The sequence below is a fragment of the Impatiens glandulifera genome, chromosome 2, assembly GCF_907164915.1.
Source record: "Impatiens glandulifera chromosome 2, dImpGla2.1, whole genome shotgun sequence".
NCBI lineage: Eukaryota > Viridiplantae > Streptophyta > Magnoliopsida > Ericales > Balsaminaceae > Impatiens > Impatiens glandulifera.
In genome coordinates this window covers 33,945,310-33,967,823 of record NC_061863.1, presented here as the reverse complement: position 1 = coordinate 33,967,823, position 22,514 = coordinate 33,945,310, and the positions used below count along the sequence as shown (strand labels likewise).

Sequence of the window (22,514 nt, the reverse complement as noted above, 5' to 3'; positions counted from 1 at the left end):
CTGTTGGAGCAATACCATTTACGAACCTTAATTTTGATTTTGCTTCTAGTGCTAAACGAATACAACTACTCAATCTGATATAGTTCGCTCCGTATAATACTATCGTGTATATGATACTCTCTGGATTATCTGAGTTTTAAATAGTAAAAAGATCGTTATCCTACCGTTTCTTACCGACCATTGTTTTTTGTTGCGTTGAACACCTTCTACACTCGAAAAACTTGATGAAGAAGCCGACGAAGATATTAAAGATTTAAAATCACTTTCTTTGTCTTTATCTTATGATTCTCCTGAATCTTCACAATCTTCTTACTCTGATATCATTTGAGCTTGAGAGGAGCAAATTAAGGATTTGAGAAATAGAAAGTTTACAAGAATAAAAAGTAGTAGTTCCTACAATGCTACCTACTCTCTTTATTTAACCTAAAAAAAATATATATTCTTTAAACTATTATGATGTTTACAATTAATCCTTTTATAATAAAATAATATTAATTAATCAAAGAGAAATGGAAGTTATGAATATTAATAAAATGAGTTATTTGGAATGTGTAGTTTTTATTTTGTTGTAAAATATATTTATTATTACTATTATTATTATTTTATTTTTGGTTTTGTATAAGTTTGTCTTATTAATCAGGATTCATATTCTCGTGTTTATTTTTTTATTTGATATATAATATTTTTTAATTCATGATTGGTATAATTTTATAGATCTTTATGATGAACCCATATAAAAAAAGGATTTTTTAGATAACTAATAGAATTTTAAATTGTAAAAACAAATAGGTTCAAACTTTTTTATTTTTATTTTTATTGTAATCATAATTTTTTTAAGGGAAATCTGGTGGATTTAAGAGTGTTTATTTAAAAAATATATATATTTTTTTAATTTTTAATTAATTGAATTATTATAATATTATTTTATATTTAAAATTTATAAAAACAAAACATTTGCCTATTTTGGTATATTATTTATGAAGTGAGTGATTAAAAGATGTAATGGAGTTACACTGGTTTTTTGATTAAAAAAATAGAAAAAGAAATTATATGTGAAACCAGCTCATAGTGAAAAATAAAGAATAAAAAAATTAACAATAATTGAGGAGGGGGTTTCTATTTATGATTTTATAATTAGGCATGCTTACTACCTTAGTAGCATGAACATGTCCGCAGGCAAACAAAGTCGGCAGATATTTTCTGGCTGACATGTACAATCAAGAGTTTCTGGGGGTCATTCTCGTCATTAAGCAATAAATTGGTAAAATAATGAGCAAGCACTATCTTTTAAACGGCGTCGTCCCTTCTCTTGATTAGAGAATACCTTTAACTGATCCCTTAATGAGCCACGTGTACCGAAGCGGATTTTAAAGATCCGTAATGAAGTATCCGTTTATCGTCTTTAGATTCGCTGCCACGTCATCAATTAAAACCTTACGTGTCACGTGACGTGACCATCATCGAGTCCCCCAACCTCGATTATGTCCACGTAATCAACTTTGACTATTTTCTCTCTCTCCATTCTACACCAGTAAAAACAATAAGAAAAAAAGTAGAAAAGAATAAGAAAATAGCAATCTCTCTCTCTCTATCTATCTAGAATGCAAATTCAACTTCATCTCTCAGGAAGAAGAAAACCCTAGTAATACTTCAGATTGATTTCCGGTCATGATTTTGCATTAGAAAATTGAATCTCTGTCAAGGTAAATCTGTTCGTTTATTCTGATGCAGTATAAGCTTCCTTCTTATTCTATGGAGATTATTATTATGAGGTGATGTAGTGACTTCATCCTAGTTTTTTCTCTAGTTTTATTTCTAGGATTGAGTACTGGTTTCTTGCAGGGTGCTAATCTTGATCACCTTTAATCTTTTGAAAGGTACTAGGAAGCTAGCTAGTTGGCTGTTACCTGTTACAGAGTTTTACGTTGAAATATTTGACCTCCTGAGTATCTTATGGATTCATTAAACTTTGTGTATTTATACGTTATTTCACGATGATTTAGCAAAAGTTTCATGTTCAGTTGACATTCGTGTGTAAAAAAGTGTTCTTTGCAAAAGTTATGGAGTTTGCAGATCGAGTGGATGCTAATGGTCCGGAAACCAAAGGATTGGCTGCACGTAATCATCTTAAGCTAGATGATAGAAGGGAAATAAGGGGTGGGATTACAGGTGACGGACAGGGACTGTCAGAAGAAGATGAATCGAGAGTTAATGGGGATACTGAAAGAGGAAAAGGTGGATCTGTGGATGTGACAATGGGCAATTCTGTTCAGAAGAGATCATTTCAGCAGTCTCAAGGGCCTGTGGTTCACTGGGAAAGGTTTCTTCCACTTGGGTCTCTCAAGGTTCTGCTGGTGGAAAATGATGACTCTACACGCCATGTTGTAAGCGCACTGCTTAGAAATTGCAGCTATGAAGGTGAAGAATTTGCCATTTCTTATTTTCTAGATGCCTCATCTTTATGTTGAGTAAACTGTATAATTTTCATGCATGATTAGATTACTTCATCCTTTACTCTTTCGACTCATATAACCAAACCACTGATTAAAGACTGATTTAGAAACAATTTGAACTACAATTAATCTTTGTCTTTTTTGTTTATGATCTTCATATGTCTGGATTGAAGATTTGACTTTTCTGAGACATAAGCTCTGACAGGAACCTTTTATACTGAATTGGCCTACCATTTTCTCACTTAAAAGTTTCAATTTGGTCATTCTTGTGGGGCAGATTTAACTTTAAACATTTATTTTATCTATGAAAAAACTAGATCCACCCTTTGTAATTTTGAAATAAGTGCCTTACCACCCCGATGTCTCATGTTCTATTCTCATTGAAAACATTTAGATTGAACGGGAGGATCATGACTATGCTAGCCTCCCCAAGGGATTAGTGAACGTGTGCAAATAGGCTTGGACCCTGGTTATTAAAAAAGAATTATGACAAAACTATTGAGACTGTTGGATTTTACCAATTATAATATAAAAAAAAACTCTATACAAAGCTGTTATGGCACACTGAATACGTGGATCATGTTGAATACTTCCGCTATCGCTAGTAAATTTTTAAAGAACTAGTATTTTTTTTCTTCAGTTTTTCCTTGCCTTTAAGGTTGTTCTATTATAATTGAACTAGAGTCTAGAGTCTTGACACTTCAAATTATATAAATGTACTTGACACAGGCACGCAGCTTATATGTTTAACCCTCTATCTTGCTTTTGGTCAAAATCTCTTCTTTGGGATGTCTATGATCCATATGCTGCTTAATGCCCATAAGAACATTAATTAAATACAAATGATAGTTTATATTCTTTCTTTGTGGCTGTCTTTGTCTCCCTGCATGGCTGTTATGGGAGTGGTTGAACTTTTGCAGCCGTGGCTGTGTCAAATGGTATGGAAGCATGGAATATTCTGACAGATCCGACTACTCACATTGATCTTGTTTTGACGGAGATAAGCATGCCTAGTTTATCAGGAATTGGTCTTCTATCAAAGATTATGAACCATAAAAGCTGCAAAAATCTTCCAGTGATTAGTAAGTATATGGTGTTAGCTCAATACACTTATTGGAATTCAATTCTATTAGTTACTAAGCCCGATGAATTTTCTCTGCAGTGATGTCATCTAATGACTCTATGGGTATAGTTTTTAAGTGCTTATCAAACGGTGCAGTCGATTTTTTAGTGAAGCCTATCCGGAAGAATGAGCTTAAAAATCTCTGGCAGCATGTTTGGAGGAAATACCACAGTGTGAGTTATATGACCTTATTTATTGTATTGTTTCATTGGCTCTGACTGCTTTTAATGTATTTCCCCCTAATACCAGGACAAAACATTCACGCCCTTTTACTAAATTTGACTTTTTTGTGTTATTTGACATGAATGTGCTAAAATTTGAGATGATTAACATTTGGATAAAATGGTAACATATATTGTATATAAATTTTGGACGCCTGATAAATTGATGACTATTGCCCCTGAACTTGAAATTATATTTTGGTTATGAACAAAGTATTTAGCAAAAGACATTGTAGTTTGATTATGCTGACATGTAAGCTTTGTTCCTTTATATTTTGGTGATGCGGTTGCTTAATTGATTAATGATGGGATACGATTCTTGACAGGTTGCTTAGAAATCACACCTTAAAAAACATTCCTCTATCCTACACAACAGCTATAGAAGAAAAAAAACATACAGAAGGCCTTTTACCATGCAATGCCATTTTACATTAAAAGTGGTTCAAGATCAACAATTTCTTCAAGTTGAGGGGTCAAAAGTCTTTGAATGGCCAAAATCCTTTCTCAATGCCTAGGGCTAATTTATGCTTTACATATGGTATTTGATAGAGCAAATAACAACTTTGTCTTTGAAATGGAACATTTGAGTAACACGTTTATTTGGACAACTGATTTCATTTAGAGACTGGTTCTAGATGGATGTCAATTATTGTCCCTGACAGAAGGAGGAATATGTGCTGTTTTTGTTTAGCATTTCTTTTATCCACCTTTGAGGTAGTGTCCTTCTGTTATGTACTTATGTTAACTTAATTTTGTTACCAGTCTAGCTGCAGTGGAAGTGGAAGTGAAAGTGGTGTGCGGATCCAGAAATCTGTGAAGTCAAACACTACTGATGGATCAAATAACAAGAGTGATAGCAATGAGGAAGATGACATAGGAAGCATTGGTTTGAATGTTAGGGATGGAAGTGATAATGGAAGTGGCACTCAGGTAATTGCTTATTGTTTGCAGATAATATTTCACATATATTTATTCTAACTAACACTCCTTGAATGGTAAAACCTTTAGAATTTAATGTAATTACACTCTTAATCCTAAATCTAATATCTTAACATTAAAAAAAATAAAAAAAATCCTAAATCTAGTACTCAAATTCAAGTTGGTAAAGACTCCAAAACAACTTGAGTATGCAAGACCGGTGGGTGCAGAGATGCAGTGCTAAATGAACACAATGCTAAAAAAAATTGATCTTTGATGTCTCACGTGTCTGATACCATGTGAGATTCTGAATATATGTGGAGAGAAATTTTATTATTATTTTTCTAATACTTAAAACTAGCATACATCCCTCTATTTATGTATACACTCTACATCCAGTATTTAAGGAATAAGTTCTAATCAAACTTCAATAAAATTAGGAATCAAATCTTCTTAATTTGATCACCAATTATTACTTGACAGATTCTACAGTTTCCAACACATTTGTGAGTCCCCTTGTAGTTATAGGCTAAACACTTTCAAATAGCGCCGCCTTTCTAGCTATAGCGCCAACTATAGCCCCCTTATAACGCGTTTTTTCAAAAAATATATATATATATATTATTTATTTGACTTTTTCAAAATTTTCAAATTATCTTATTTTATTTCCTTATTTTATTATTTTTTTCTTATTTTTTTTATGACTCTTCGTCTTCGTACGGTTTTTTTATTTTATTCTATTATTCTTTTTTCTCTTAAGACTTTTCAAATTCTTCTCTTTCTCTTCTTTTCCAATTCTTCTCTTCTTTTTTTAATTCTTTTCTTTTATTTTATTGTTCTTTTTTCTCTTAAGACTTTTCAAATTCTTCTCTTTCTCTTCTTTTCCAATTCTTCTCTTCTTTTTCAATTCTTTTCTCTTTCTATTCTCTTCTTTCCTATTCTCTAGCCGTTTTGTCTTCTACAGCCATCTTCTACATCCAAATCGTTAACTTGTTGGTAAGTTTTTCATTTTATAGTTTAGATTTATCATTTATATAAGTTTTAGTAATAATTTTATATTTATTTATTTTATTTTGTTTAGTAATAATTTAAGAATTAATGGTTTTATGTTTTAAACTTTTAATTTTACGATGTTTTTTATTTTTGATATTTACATGTTTTAGCGCTTTATTTTCAAATAAACTTCGCTACGCTATTCGCTTTACGCTATAGCCATGAGACTTTGGCGCTATTTAGCGCTATACGCTATTGACAACTATGTTTGGGACACACCTGAGTGCCGTGAAGATTTGTTTATCTTAAAGTTTTCCACTTCTTGGACATCTCTTAGGCAACATCTCTTAGGCAGCCTAATATTCATGTCAGTAGTTTTACCTGTAGCAATAATTTTGCCCTGCTATCACAAAATGGGAGATTAGGCTATCCTTTATTTTAAGAGATAATTAGTAGTTTTCTCCCTGAATTTTGTCTAAACTCTCAGTCTCAGATGGCTCCCTAAATTACATATTGTCTGATACAGTTAACTATGAATGCCATATGGCTTTAAAAAAAGTTTAATTGTCATTTTTATTCTGTAATATATTTTTTTAATTTTTATTTTTTAAATAATTTTTGTTCAACTTTTTAAACTGAATTTTCTCTTCAGTTTTTTTAACTGATTCTTGTAAGTTTTAATTCTTTTTAAATGATTTTTTTTTTAAATTTTAGTGTTTTTAATTGATTATTTTATTTCAGGTTTTTTAACTGATTTTCTTTTTTCTATTTTTTTCTTTTAACTTTTTAATTGAGTTTTGTTTTAAAAAAATGGTTAAAAAAAAGAAATAATAAAAACTAAAATTAAATATAGCATGAATTAAATATGATAATTAAATTAAAAAATATGCCATGTCACCATCTACGTGGCATATAGTTAACTGTGTTCATTTTAAGGGAGGGAGAAATTTCATGTATCCTTATAAGTAGGACTAGGAGCAATAATCTGACAATATGTACTTTAGGGAGTGAGCTATTCGAGAGCTATCCGAGAATGGATACAAAGTTCAGTGAGGAAACTACTAATTATCCATTTGTTTTAAAATAAAGCTGGTTTTAAGAATGTTAGTCATAAAGTTAATATATATATATATGGAAAAAATAGTAACATATGCGGAAATATTTATTTTATCATTTATAAAAAATTGGTGTTAAAAATTTCGGTTTTTTACAACAAAATATGGTTTTTTACTATAAAAATATGGTCTTTCAAATTAAGTCTCTACTCGGTATTTACAAGATACGGTCCTTCAATCTCGGTCCCTCCTTCCACACACATCCCTTGCATCTTGCCCCACTCCAAGTCTTCTTCACCTGTCAATTAAAAATTATAGTTGTGTACCTACACCACACAAACATAGTGAGTCTAATGACTCAACAAACATTTAACATTTTCAAATCTGGATGTGATGATTTACTTAACATAAAAAGTTCATAAAGGCATTTAAAAGTTTTTTTGTATCGATACGTTGGTTTATAAAATAGTTTATCATAGTGATGTACAGTAATATCTTGAGCCAGTATTTTGACATTAGACTTTAAACTTTCAGAGCTGATCCTAAAAGTGAGGAATCCTTGTGAGCCAGTATTTAGAAGAGCACTTTTCGAAGTCAATCCCTTATGATATAGTTTTGTGTGAGTTTCTAAAAATGTTTAAGAAAGGCTGTTTGCTTTATATTCAATAGTTTCTGAATGTTAACTTCTTTTTCTTAGTAAAGAATGAATTATATTATCTTAATGGAATGAATCTAAGGTGAAAAATATATATAGTGGTATTAAAGGTCAGTTGAGATAACATTAGATATTACTTAAGATTGTTGGACATAGCATGGGGGTGAATAACTTGATAATTAAGAGTGTTAGTCATAACATTAGGTGGATAACTTGCTAACTAATGTTGCTGGTCAAAGCATGGGCAATTCATAACATTAGGTGGGTAACTTAATACTTAAGATAACAAAGCATGGATAAATCCTAGCATGAGGTGGTCATAGCATGATGTGGTTAAACTTATTGTTTAAGATATTAAGGCATGAGTAGATTCTATCATTAGTTGTTCTAAGCATGTGGTGGCTAAACATTGTGGTTCCAAATCTTAGCATTTTCACACTCATGCTCCTACAATTGCATCTCCAAGAGCTCACCTTCAAAGCATGTAAGTTATTTTAATTATTTGTTGCATGAGTAATACCAATAAGTTAAATTTCGAGGATAAAGTTCTTTATTAGTGGGGTAGAATTGTCACTCCCTAAAATTCATATCTAACCGAATATCTTCGGTCTTGACCTACTAAAACTAGGACCGATGAAATCTGAGTAGGACCGAGGGATTCGACCGATATTCAAGAGTTGAGACCGAGAGATCCGATTGAGAGGTCTGATCGAGACTTCTGCATATGCTTTGTTTTGCCACCACATGCTTAAAATACCTCATGATAGGATCTAGCCATGCCTTCATATCTTAAGTAGTAAATTAACCACCTCATGCTAAAATTCATATCTGACTGAGTATCTTCGGTCCTGACATAGATCTATGATTGAGGATATCTGAGAACTAGAATCGAGAAAATTTGAGTAGGACCGAGGTCTGACTGATATTTATGAGTTAGGACCGAGATATCCGATCGAAACTTCTGTCTATGCTTTGTTTTGCCATCACATGTTTAGAACACGTCAATGTTATATCTCATTATAGGATCTATCCATGTCTTATATCTTAAGTAGTAAATTTAACCACCTCATGCTAGGATCTGTCCATGTTTTGTTATCTTAAGTATTAAATTTACCCACCTCATGCTATGATCTGCTAACTAAGGTTGATGGTCATAACTGGTCATAACATGGGTAATTCATAACATGAGGTGGGTAAATTTAATATTTAAGATATCAAGGCATGGGTAGATCCTATTATGAGGTGATCCTAGCATGTGGTGTTAAGAATGTGATGGCAAAACAAATCATATGCAGAAGTCTCGGTCGGATCTCTCGGTTGGATTCTTCGGTCCTAGTTTTAGGTTAGGACTGAAGATATTCGGTCAGATATGAATTTTAGGGTGTGACAATTCTATCCCACTAATAAAGAATTTCGTCTTCGAAATTTAACTTATTGACAGTACTAATGCAACAAATAATTAAAATAACTTACCGTCTTTGAAGGTGAGCTCTTGGAGATGCAATTGTAGGAGCATTAGTGTGAATGTGTTAATGCTTAGACACCACATGCTTAGAACACCTCATGACAGAATCTACTCATGCCTTGATATCTTAAATAGTAAGTTTACCCAACTCATGCTATGAATTGTTTATGCTATGACCAGTAACCTTAGTTAGCAAGTTATCCACTCATGATATGACCAACACTTTTAATTAGCAAGTTATCCACCCCATATTATGACTAACAATCTGCTACGGTCTAGAAATAAATGTCACGGTCCCAAATACAATTCCAGCACCCTCTATCGGTCCTAGTGTGCATTTGGGCTAGATTTTTGTTTGTTGTTTTAATATTTTGTTTTGTTTTTTCTTTCTATTTTACAAACCGAATTATGTTATTTTCTAAGTAGTTGTAACCGAATATTCTGGAGCAAGACATCACCTATAAAATGCTGATCACTCTTCCCTAAGGACCCATGAATGGAATAATGAATATATGAAATTACTTGTGAAAGTTCTTCACTTCTTCACCCCCATTTGTCTATTATGTTTTGATTATTTATTTTGGACTGTTTGGTATAGACCAAACAGTATTTCTCTTCTCACCCTTAGTTCTTCTATCCCCTCATCCCAAATTCTCTATTACAAAACTCTTCCACTGCCCTTTAATTATATAGTTCCACCCGGTCCTAGAGATCAAAAACTCGATTCTTGGATTCAAGAACCATAAACACAACTTACGAAACAAGTCGTAATATCTTAAGTAGTATCTCATGTTATCTTAACTGACCTTGAATGTCACTATATATATATATATATTTTTCACCTTAGATTCATTCCATTAAGATAATATAATTATTCTTTTACTAAGAAACAGAAGTCAACTTTTAGAAGTTATTAAAGAACATCAATCCTTAGCAACTTCAAAATATAAGGCAAACAGTATTTCTTAAACATCTTTTGAAACCCACACAAAGCTATATCATTCATGTATATTTTATAAATTGTGCATACTGTTTTTAAAACATTATTTCATTGCATACCCATGTTTTTAATAAAGAGCAAAGATGAAACTATGTTTTTCAAAATATGATCTGTTTTGCAAAGTATGAAATGTTTTTATGGAATCATAGTGAATACTGATGAAGGAATTGACAGATATGGGAGGAGGGTTAACCGAGATGAGCCTATGTAGTCTGATTCTAAAATACAGGCTGAGTTCTACGGGACTTGACTTCTAAGGATGAACTCCCAGAATATATACCAAAAATATTGGTCTAAACGGATTGCGGGGTTTTCCGAAAAGTGTTATTCCAAGTACTGATCTAACCAGGTAGTGGGCTTTAAGAATTGACTCCTTAAAGTGCGTTCCAAATACTGGTTCAAAAGGTTTCCTCACTTTCAGGATCAGCTTTGAAAGTTTATGGTCAAAATACTGGTTTTAAGATATTACTGTACCGTCTAAACCAACGTATGGATACAAAGACTTTTATATGAACTTTTTATGAATAAGTAAATCATCACATCTAGGTTTTGAAATCTTAAATACTTGTTGAGTCATTAGACTCACTATGCTTGTGTGGTGTAGGTACACAACAATAGTTTTTAATTGACAGTTGAAGAGAGACTTGGAGTGGGGCAAGATGCACGGGATGTGTGTGGAAAGAGAGACCGAAATTGAAGGACCGTATTTTGTAAAGACCGAAATTGTAGAGACTTAGTCTGAAAGACCGTATTTTTGTAGTAAAGGACCGTATTTTTTTGTAAAAGACCAAAATTTGTAGCACCAATTCGTTATAAATGATAAAACGATTTTGCATATGTTAATGTTTTCCCTTTACGCATGGTAAGGTTTCCCATCTTTATCCTAGTGTAGGAAATTAGGATTGTTTCAGTTGGTATCAGTATATAAGCATGTGTGAGTTTCTAAAGAATAGATTAATTGCCTTACGTTGATTTTTGTTATGAAATTTTAAGGATGATGTTCTTCAATGGCTTTTCTTTCTTGGGAAAGAGGGAACTATATGATCTTAATGGTATGAATCCAGTGTGAAGAATATATATATAGTTGCATTCAAGGTTGGTTGAAATAGAAATTGTGTGTATCTTACTACTTAAGATTTAAGATTGCTAGTCATAGTATGGGTGGAAAATTTTGGAGAACAACATTTTTAGTGAGAGAAGAGAGAAGATTGTGATTGGACAAGAGTAGATTAAGTGGTTGGAAGAGATTTTCCTTTGAACTTATCTACTTGGTATTGTGATTAGTGTGCATTCTTGTTTATGTGTAACCTGCAAAACAAAGAGTATACAACAAATATAAACTTTTCTTTTGTCAAACTAAACGGTCAGTTGTGCCACATACAATGGGTAGAGAATAATAGTGGGTATAGTTTGTGTTGGCAGTTGTCAGTTTTTTGGGGTACAAGTTGTCAACAAGTTAGGTGAATAAAAACATGAGATATAGGCTATATTTATGACAAAAATATCATATTTTTTTCTACTAGGGAAAGGTCATATGATCAACTTGATATTTCCTCAGTATCATGTTTTGATTTAGGGTAAAACATATAATATTGCAAATATTGATCGGTCTGAATTGCACATTTGGAAATAATCACTTCATGGTAGAAAGTATGAGATGCATGATATAGGGTATGATGACTTACTAATTGGATCAGTATCTTCAATAAAATTTGCAACCAATGATATTTCAACTCAGCAAAAATAATTGAGAACTATAATTTTTTTTCTCCTGCAGAGTTCTTGGACTAAAAGGGCTGTAGAAGTTGATAGCCCTCAACCTATGTCGCCTCCTGATAGTACATGTGCTCAGGTTATCCATTCAAGGCCTGAAGAATTTTGTAACAACCGGGTGCCAGTAACTTCCACTATCGAACGCCATGGAGAAGAATGCAATCTTGGTATTCATAATTTTATTTGTTTCATTTAAAGTAACTAGTATCACAGGACTCAACTGTCCAATTTGTTCTCTTGATTTTTTCATTTAGTAAACTTGTAGTTTATTTTGCTAGATGATGGGATGGAAAAAGACTTGGAGATCAAAACGACATCTACTCCTGCAGAAGCGTCAAATATTGACCAGTTTTTTATTTTGGAATCTGGAAAAGATGGGAAGGAGCCAGAGAAAGGAAAACTTGAGAAGAATGATACAATTAATGGTAAAATTAAGAAGAAATCTGGTGATGAAATTGTTGCCAGTGTAAATAGGTCTGATTCCAAGGTGGAGAACTTAGCCACTGCTGTTGAAAGTAATGTCACCAAGATGAACATCAAAGGAAAAAATGTCTGTTGTTCAAAGGATATGCCTTCCCATGAACTCAATTTGAAGAGAATGAAAGATGCTGAAGAAAATGGGTTGAGCACCATTGATAGAAATGTTTTCAAACACTCTGATCTCTCAGCCTTCTCAAGGTACGTCATTTTTAGCATATAATGATCCTATTTGTTTTCACATTTATGATTGAACCATGATCTTGAAAAATTTACAATTGTTATATTTGTCAAAAATATCATGGTCCAGAAATAACCTTTATACCAAATGAAGAAAAAAAAATCACTCTATAATTTTTAATAAAAGGTTTACCTTTCCCAAAAGAAAATTTTGATCATGATCTAGAGAACAATCTTATACATCAAACAAAAAAAATCATTTTTAATTTATACTTTTGCTATTTTCTATTGGGATCATGATTGTGCCAATTATCACCAAATAGGCTAAATGGACATGTGCATACCCTTTATAACAATTTATTTGTGGTTTGAAGTAGAGTGAAATGCTTTCTCATTTCAATGCAGGTATAACACTATATCAATCACTAACTTAGCACCAACTGGAAATGTTGGCAGCTGTTCACCACTCGATCATAGTTCGGAAGTGGCAAAGATTGAAATGGTCCAAAATTTTCAATCTAATTCAAACGGGACCCCTAATCAGGGTTCAAATGAAAGTTGCAACAACAATGACATGGGTTCCACCACTAATAATATTAAATCATTAGCTAATTCTGTTGTCAAGCTTCATCCTTGCTCCACATTTGATCCAGCTGAAAATCCCCCCCTCACTGCACCGAAAGATAATATGTTGGTTCAAGAAAGGGGCGGCATGAATCAACAGGTTCAAGTTCAGCACCATCATCATCATTACCACCACCATCACCATCACGTCCATGGCTCAAAACAACAACAACTACAATTCCTAAACCATGATAATATGTCTCTCAAAAATCCTAATGCATCAAAAACACCTAGGGAAGGTAATGCTGCTAACTACACTTTAAATGGAAGTGGTTCTGGTAGTAATAATGGGAGTGATGGGCAAAATGGAAGTAGTGACCAAATTGGTAGTAGTACTGCTATAATTCATGAAGGAGGAGAGAACAAGCCAGTGGCAATTATAGATAATGGAGTAGCTGGAATAGGTGCAGTTGGTGCTATAACTGCCAATGGAAGTAGTGTTGGATTTGATAAGAATGGTGTCAATGGGCTCACACAAAGAGAAGCTGCTTTGAATAAATTCCGCCAGAAGAGAAAGGATAGGTGCTTTGAGAAAAAGGTAAGTTGTCTCTTTTTTTGCTCTCTTAAATATTTTTACTTTTTATTTATTATTAATCGCAACGACAAAAACATGCAATGAAGAGAAAAAGAAATAAATAACAACAAATAAAAAAAACGTTACTCAATATGTTATCGAGCTTGTAAGTTCTTCTCTAACTCCCCGACGACTCTACCCACTTTTTGGAACGAATCTCAGAAAGCATCATAATGATAGCATTACGAATGATACGCATCATGCGACTATGATCATTAAAAGTTCGACGATTTTTCTCAAACTAGATAGTCCACCAAAAAATAATTGGGATGGTAACCCGAATATGTAGACATGCCATATAATCTGCATCAATTTAAATTTTTCAACAACTACACAAAGACTTGGGATCACTCAATGAATCCTAATGATACTCCACAAAAGATTTTACATACTAAACATCATTGGCAATGCAAAAATAAGTGAGTTGCCGATTCAACCTTCTCGTGACATCGACTAACCATAATACAACATTTTTTTAATGCACAATCATCCGTAAGAATTCTACCGTAAATAACGCTTCATCCAAAGAACGAGATTTTGAATGAAATCTTTAACTTCCAAAGTTTCTCTCAACAAAAATTATATATAATCATCTTACCGAACAATTTGTAACAATGCCCCACATGAAAACTATCAATGTTTTGCCAATACATAACGGCTTGTTTAGGCGGGAACACTTGTTTGCGTCCCACCAAAATTAAACTATTCAAATTATGTAAAACGATAAAAATGATAAATTATTTCCATAATTTCAATTTAAAAAAAAACGCATTGCTTTCTTAAAAAAAGTCAAAGTAAACTCGCTGTATCCTGACGTTTTATCACTTCCGCATCCTTTAATGACTTTCTCAACATCTTTCAACGAAAACCGAGCCTCTAACATATCTTTTTGTGCTGAACTAATTGAATAAAAAATAATACCATTCAATTTAGGTCTAACCTTAATTGACTCCTTAAACAAGTCCTTATAAAATTTAACAATACTTGTAGAAATTTTTAGTTCACTATCATAAACTTCCCCCTCGATCGAGATCAAATTAATCACATTATTTTTACTTGTGCGTTAGTGATCACATGGAAAGATTTGGTGTTTTTATCTTCAACTTTTAAACATGTACTATAATTCGCTGGCGTGCTCCAATTTCTTCTTCCTTACACATCGAGCAACTTACTAACAATGTGAATCCGAGAACTAACATTATCAGCTCTGTCAATGACATTAATTTCATTACACAAGTCATTGATTTTAGCACAAAATAAAGCACGATCTCCCACGAACCAACTTTTGAAAAGTTTACGTAGATTACTTAAGTTCACAAAGAGTTTACTCGACGGAGAACCAACCGATGTCTGATTCACCCACCATTATTGCACACACAGTATACAGTCTTTCTTGATCAACCATTTATTTTCGAATCTAAATGGTCGACATGTTCTCTCCATCATTCGACGTTTATCAAAATCGGTCGGTAATGTAAACAACTTAATTGAAGGACCTTTTGAAATATATTAGAAACCCTCGAAAAATATATTCACTAATTAGAAATCTATCGATACGAAAATAACTTAACATTCATTGTCATTACTGCTACTAAAGGTGAATTGATTGCCTTATAAAGGCAAGTCGATAAGTTCAAGGTTTTCAATTGTCTCCGAGAACTCGTGCATTAGACTACTAAACGTATTGGCCCATTTTTATTCAGACGGGGATCTATCTTCGTTCATAATTCCCGCAAAAACAATCAGTAAGTCACAAAGACTCACCACGTTCTTCATTTTATTAAAGAACTCATAGTTTTAAATTGTCATAGAACCGGTCCATATACCGCATAAATTATCCATCGAAAATTATCCTATTGATCTTTTAATTGAACGTTAACCGAGTAACTACCCAAATTAACATCTATTTTCTCATACATATGTCTTCATTCCATGCCACAAGAATTTCACCTGACTCCCCTGTAAAATCAAGAGTCTCCTAACCACACAACCCAATTACATAGATTCCTAACGATTCATTGATCCATCTTCCGAATTTTAGTCTCATTAAAACGATATTTTGAAAAATCGACCTGAAAACTACAAATAAGTCCAGTTTTCTTCTATGGTTGAACCTTGCCGTCCATGCCTACGAGCCAAAGTCTTCTATTGGATCTCGTTTGTCCGTATTCACCAATAATCGGAGCAAAATTAGAAATAGTCAAACTAAATTTATTTTATTTTATTCTCTACCTTATTTCTGAATATATTAAAGTAAATTAGTTGAAATATTTTAGAGATTCTGATTTACTTTAATTTAGGAAATTAGAATATATTTGGGATTCTGATTTATCCTAACTAAGGAAAATCAGCTCTACATTTGTATAGATAGGTTATACAAAAGGTATAACCTACAAGAATATCAAAATCTATCTCTCTTGAAGTACTATCTCCAAATTATGTATCTTAGGAAGACTATTGCCAAATCCAACAACATCCTGATACTTCCACTTGCAAACAAAGAGGATTAACATTTATATCGACTGTGGGAATCAAAGATTGAGATAAAAAGTGTTGGTGTATTATTGAATCCCTAGAGTTTAAGAGAATCAAGTCCCTAAATTAAGACCTAGAAATTAGGGATTTACTGTTGAGGATATATTGCTATCATTTCCTTTAATGCTTATTGCTCGCCGCAAAAGTTGTTCATTACAGTTAGAAATTTAGAAGTCCCCTTAGAAAGAAGAAATGCTTCTCAGTGATGTAACTTTTCTAGAGGCATGCATCTGAAATCTGTAATTATAAATTCATTAGTATTACTTATTAGTGTAGATGTCTGATGTCAACAATATTCCTAGATCATTATGTAAAAGAGACTTGTTTCCACCATAAAGTGTTTTAGATGAGAAGATGAAATATCATGTAAATAGAATCAGGGTTTATAGAATGATGTGAGAATCAAGAGAGAATTGTATACTCTTCAGCAACTAAGTATCTTCATCTGAAGCTTACATTATTCAGGTTTTACATGTATGTTTTCTTTATGATTGCTGGTTAAACTAAGAGGGAAATAGGGGGATGAACCCTTGACCAACTAAACTCAGTGTTGGATTAATATTAACTATTATAACTTATCTTTACTCCTCTTGTGACGGTGGCATGCATTGCAGGTGCGATATCAAAGCAGGAAGAGATTAGCTGAGCAGAGACCGCGGATTAGAGGACAATTTGTACGACAAATAGTTGCTCATGAAAATGAGAGTAATGAAGAGGATGGCTAGCTAGCTAGGATCCAATTCAATGTATTAATCAAGAACAATCCTCTGTATGTACACGGAAAAGGAAGTTGCATGTGAAAATGAGATAGTATGGAAAGAGAAGAACCAGCAAACCTACCAAGGACTTTTCAAACTAAGAACAATGATTGAGATGAAAAAGAGAAAGAGGATCCATTATATGTAATGTAAGTCATGTTGAATTTGTAGCTTCTTGATTGATTGACTGACTGCATTTTCTGCTGCTTTTTGTTAACAATTATCATTTAGAAGAAAGGTTTGGTGGCATGTGGTGGTGGTTTGTAATAAAAGCATTGTATTCCTCTTGTTTTTGCCTTATTTACCTCCTATTCTTCAAATTATTTTGTTAATATATTTTTAGGTTCATTTAGGCCTTATTTATTATTATTAAATTTAAATTATAAATTATATTATGTCATACAACAACTTCCAACAATTTGCAGGAAATAAAAATGTTGATGTTATCACTAGAAACTACAAACCAAAGTTGATCCAACAAGAAAGAGTGTCATCTTATCCAAGTTTTGTAGAGGAACATTATCTCGAATTATGCAGTAGTTAAACTTGTTCTGTAATCAATGGTTAAAAGCTGAGTTTACTTTAAAATTAAAATTTTAAAATTATTTGGATTTTATAATTATATAAGATTAAACTCTTAATCAATTTAAGTAAATTTTCTAAATACAATTATACAAATGAGATCACATTATAGAAGTTTACATACAGTTTCAATCCATATAAAAAACAAGTGTTTCTAAATAATTCAATTTCATCGTCATCAATATTCTCCATTTGATATCTTGTTGATGATCGATTAAATTGGAATAGACCAGAGCTTCCTTACCACTTCTTCAACAAGGGCCATCATCTTTATCTTTGCAAAATCAAAACCCTAAAAATCTACAAGCTAAAACTTCAATAGTTCCAAAATATTTGATTACTCCTATATTTTTTCTTTAAATAAACAGAAACCAAATCTTCATAACTCCAATCATTCCATTTCCTAAACTCCAAAAACAACTCTGCCGTAGAATGAAAATCCCCCATCCCCATAACCTCAAACACATACGAATCCATTCTTACTTGTACCGAATCCTTCGTATTCATTTTACCCAAACAAAAATCCAAGTTTCTCCCCATCCTTCTATCTAAATACGCATCGATAATGCAGCCATACGTAACAAGATCAGGAACAACTCCTTCGTGTTTCATATGATCAATGCTTAAATGAAGATCCCAAAACAAACCCATCTTCGAAAAAGCAAGTGCTCGAATGTTAAACGTAGTAATATCAGGATAAAATCCAGATCCAATCATATTCAAAAATTCCCTTTGCAAGCTTTTCATTTTAAAATTCGCAGCATACGACAAAAGCAGAAGGTTCCACAAAAGATTTCCAACGTTTCTCCTTCCAAGACCAATGTCTTTCAAGTACTCTCCTAATCTATAGAATTTCCTCGCCTTTAAATACGAAAATGACATTGCCCGTATTGCTTCTTCCTCTATCAAAATTCTAGATTTCTTAAGACAGCAATAAGCCGCTTCCATTTCTTTCAAAGAACCAAAACAACTATAATACACGACGTATGAATTCCAGGTTTCCGAATCTACCATGAATCCCTTGGAAACCATCTCTCTCAGTGTCTTCTCCATTAAATCTAGTTGTCCTTCTTTCCCTAAACAACAAATAGCCACCTTATAAATTTGTGGTGAGAAATCGAAACCTCTTGAAGTTATTTGCTGTACTATTTCTGTCACCTCATTGAAATGCTTCATTCTTCCATAGACATTGATTAGTTCTGTTATTAAGTAAACACTAGGTGTGTGAGAACTATTCAAAATGGTATCCCATATGGACTTGGCTTCTGTGAGAAAACCATTATTCAGATAGTTTAGCATCAGAGCCGTCATATTAGAATCAGTTGCAGAAATTGTGACCTGTGTTGTATGAGAAGTAAGATCTGCAGAATGGAGCTTCCCATTCTGACTTATCTGTCAATAGAATTGCAACAAACAGTTGAAAAGGGTTCCAATGGAATGAGGAAGAAATGGAGTTAATTGTAGAAAACAATATAGGGTAAGCATAAATTAGCAAAAGATGAAACATTATACCAACAGAAATGTCTCTTGAGCATTTCATCGAACACCAGTTGTGCGGTATTCATAATCATTCATGAGAAGAATATGACTCTTTGCAGACTAGTTTTTTCTAGGTTATACGAAACAGAAATTGCCTCAACCCAATAATTCAAACAAGAAAACAGATGCGGGTAGAGAAGAACTTGCCTTGTGACTTGATGCTCTACTAGATGATTGCTTGTTTCCGCGGAAAGAAAGCATGAAATTGGCTGATTTGAGAGTTCCTGTTAGACGAATGAGTTTGATTGAAGAAAGAGAGAATACTTCCATCATGGGAAATAGAGAACTAAGCACACCCCCACATGAGGGACCAACAATTTTATATGGATCAAGCTGAGAGATCAGATTATCAGATGTCCCTCTCACTTTTCTCATTGGGAAATTTGAGCAGATGACATTAGTTAAACGTAGGTGCATAATTTAAATAATACTGGTTATTTTTTTTTTTTAATGACAATTGTACTATTGCGTAACGCAACTTTAGTTGCGTGACGGAATCGGATTTTTTTTTTAAAAAATTTTTAAATTTTTTTTTTCGTCTCGCGATTGCGTGACACAACTGGAGTTGCGTGACGCGATTGCGTGACGCAACTGGGGTTGCGTGACGCGATTGCGTAACGCAACTGGGGTTGCGTGACGCGATTGCGTAACGCAACTGGGGCATTTTCGTCCAAAAAATTTCATAATTAAAATTTTTTAAAAAATAAAAAAAATAAAAAATTGCGTCACGTAATAAGGGCATTTTCGTAAGAAAAAAAGGGGTCACCAGCGCTATTTAATTTATTCACCTCACCAAACGCAATTCACCCTGTTTTTAGGGTCATTTGTTCAAATTTCCCTTCTCATTTGAGTAAAATGATAACCATCTAAATAGTTATAATTTAACAAATTACAATAAATTTAAATTATTTTAATAAAAATGTATTTATATTATAATTAGTTTAATAAATTGAATATTATAACTAAGAAACTAATATAAGTTTATTACATTTATTATTTAAAAAAGATAACATATAAATATAATAGGAAGTTATTAGAATTTCGGACTTTGTTCAAATATCATAAATGTTTGTTTGTTTTATTTTAACAAAACATTTCCTAAAGTTTGGTATTGTAGAGAATCAAATTTCTACGATTCCACATATTAATCAACTAGTTGATGTTTGTTATGCATATCTTCGCATTTCAATTTGACAGAATTTTAGTTTTTTCTTAACATCAATTATACAAAACATTTTCCTCTAACATGTGTACAAATTCAATAAAAAGTTGATGTCACGTGTTTAAATAATATGTTGTCTACACTTAGGCTATATAGTGTTGAATCAAAATATGAGATTAACAATATATTGTTGGGCCTATATTGTTTGTTAATGATACCATACTATTCCAAAAATAGAAAATAAAGGACTTATTTTTTTCTTTTAAAAATTATTACAAAACACAGTTCAAAACTTGTATAATATTGTAATCCCGGGAGATTCACGTAGCGTAGCACGTGTTGGAGGTTACACGTGACAATACAGATCTGAAGTGGCTTGAAGTTTGATGATTTTAACCTTGATTTGCGTGCCAAATATCTTTTAAAATAAAATATTATTTTTTTAAAAGATTTTGATAATACCGGACAATTTTTAAAATTAACTTATGTAAAGATAATTAATTTTATTCAAATTTTAATAATCTAGGGATTTGTTATAATCAAATGATAATTTGATTTGAAATTCGGTTTAAATTAATTAAACATAATTAATTTAAGAAAAAATATTATTTGAAAACAGATTCGTCAATTGATTTTTAGAAAAAAACAATAAAAATTTGTACGTGTACAAATGTACTTTATACCAGAGTTTCCATAAGGGGTTTGTTATTTAGTTACGCTCGGAAAAGGACTTGCGCGCTATGTCATTCGTGCCCGTTGAAAACGATTTATTTTTTAGAAGTCTGGTTATCAAAAGATTTATTTATAACGTTTATTTTTTTATAAATTAATAGTTCGGAGGTCCTAAACAATGATAAGTTTGAATTACGTAAATAATTTCACAAAATTATTTAGAGGTGTGCATCTGCGACTATGGTTAGAAAAGATTGAGTAAAAGACATGAAAAGTATCAGAAAAGGGTGTTAGAATTTAAAATTAAATCTCAAACGGAGCCTTAGTCAAAATATTTGTTTGGAAAATATCCCAAAAATATTTTGAAATCATTTTCCAACCTCTCGAGATTATTTGAAAATGAATTGGGGTTCCAAAATTACAAATTTGGGTTTTGAAAAGTGGAACCAAACAGGTCTATGACCGGAGTCCTAAGGGTCGGATTTTATTTTTATTGGTCGGGGATCGGAGAGACTCGGTCTAGACTAAGGGAGCTCTCGATTGGGGTTCGAGATACTCGGTTAGAGGACCGGAGTCTGGGTGCTAAGGACTCTCGGTCCTTGGCTGAAATTACTGGTCTATGTGTAAAAACATATCGGTCTTGGACTAGCTTGGGACTAGGTTTCTTAAGTCGAGGTGTAGAAACCTCTTGGTTCGGGGCTAGCTCTAGGTGAGACCCTCGGTCCTGAATTCGGGAAACTTGATCCCAAGGTTGGACCTCTTGGTCCTAAGACTTGGGAATCTTAGTCCCAAGTCAAATTTCTCGGTCCTAGGTGAAAACCTTCGGTCGAATTTCTCGGTCATAGCTCAAGAACATCGATCATTGGTCTCAGTCTCGGTCTCGATTCTAGGATGATTTTCTCAGTCCTTGGTCTCGGTCAGGACCAAAGATTCTCGGTCCTCAGTCTTACAAGACTCGGTCAAAGAACACCAAGTGTTCTTCATTTGGTTCAAAGTTGCAAGTTTACAATTTTGATATAGATCATGAAAACGTGATCGTTAAGTTGCTATTAACTCAATTGGATGTAGGGATCACAGCCTCTAATCATAGAACCGATCAATTGAGCCTTAACACAATCAATTTTTTGAAATAATTTCTAGGGCAAGATTTGGGAATTTTTGAATTAGGCCATCTTGACCTAATTCTTGTTCTAACAGCTTCCAAATAGTGTTTTTGATCAAACATGACCAAAATAAGAACATGAAGCAAACTCTGTAACAAGTTTCAAAACTGAAATTTAAAATTTTATTTTGAAAATTTTCAGTTCGATTAAACATGATCGGCATGTATGTTACATGATTTCAAATTCATCCTAACATGTTTAGCTATTTGAATCAAAATTCATGCTCAAAAGTTCAAGAACACGAAAACTAAAATTTCCAAATTTTCAAATCAAATTTGGATTTTTTGATTGGGGTTGAATTGATGAAATCTCTCTAGATAGAAAGCTTGGAAATCATCTGAGGATCGATTTCAACTATAGAAAGTACAAAATTGAACCATAAATAAGTTCAACCTGATTGAAATTAAAAATGAAAATTGAAAAAAATGAAAGTTTTCAATTTTGAATCACAACATGAATCACAGGTGGTTTGAAAGCTTACTTATGATTGTAGAACAGTCTTATGATCCTAAGGAAGTTTTCCAAAGCTCTGAATCAAAGATTAAAACATTGGAAAAGTTTTATCAAAAGAAGTTGTCGGAGCTCCAATGAA

At 32.6% G+C, this 22,514-nt stretch overlaps 2 protein-coding genes across 4 annotated transcripts; one reads left to right on the top strand and one right to left on the bottom strand.

Moving 5' to 3' along the window:
• The first annotated feature begins 1,565 nt into the window (after positions 1 to 1,565).
• Positions 1,566 to 17,037, top strand: LOC124928184 (two-component response regulator-like PRR73). Of its 2 annotated transcripts, none has more exons than XM_047468713.1 (9): positions 1,566 to 1,703; positions 1,878 to 2,418; positions 3,374 to 3,535; positions 3,616 to 3,749; positions 4,560 to 4,727; positions 11,661 to 11,823; positions 11,935 to 12,334; positions 12,719 to 13,475; positions 16,661 to 17,037. In XM_047468713.1, the coding sequence occupies exons 2-9, from the start codon at positions 2,061 to 2,063 to the stop codon at positions 16,769 to 16,771; spliced, it is 2,253 nt and encodes a 750-aa protein (XP_047324669.1). In that variant the 5' UTR covers positions 1,566 to 1,703; positions 1,878 to 2,060; the 3' UTR covers positions 16,772 to 17,037. The 2 variants fall into 2 exon arrangements, with proteins under 2 accessions (XP_047324669.1, XP_047324670.1); XM_047468714.1 differs by having other exon boundaries at positions 1,596 to 1,703; positions 2,059 to 2,418.
• Positions 17,038 to 17,471: 434 nt separating this feature from the next.
• Positions 17,472 to 19,287, bottom strand: LOC124925998 (pentatricopeptide repeat-containing protein At3g42630). Of its 2 annotated transcripts, none has more exons than XM_047466152.1 (2): positions 19,073 to 19,287; positions 17,472 to 18,778 (listed from the first exon to the last, which is right to left on the bottom strand). In XM_047466152.1, the coding sequence occupies exons 1-2, from the start codon at positions 19,196 to 19,198 to the stop codon at positions 17,702 to 17,704; spliced, it is 1,203 nt and encodes a 400-aa protein (XP_047322108.1). In that variant the 5' UTR covers positions 19,199 to 19,287; the 3' UTR covers positions 17,472 to 17,701. The 2 variants fall into 2 exon arrangements, with proteins under 2 accessions (XP_047322108.1, XP_047322109.1); XM_047466153.1 differs by lacking the exon at positions 19,073 to 19,287 and adding an exon at positions 18,899 to 18,915 and having other exon boundaries at positions 17,473 to 18,778.
• Between the last annotated feature and the right edge of the window lie 3,227 nt (positions 19,288 to 22,514).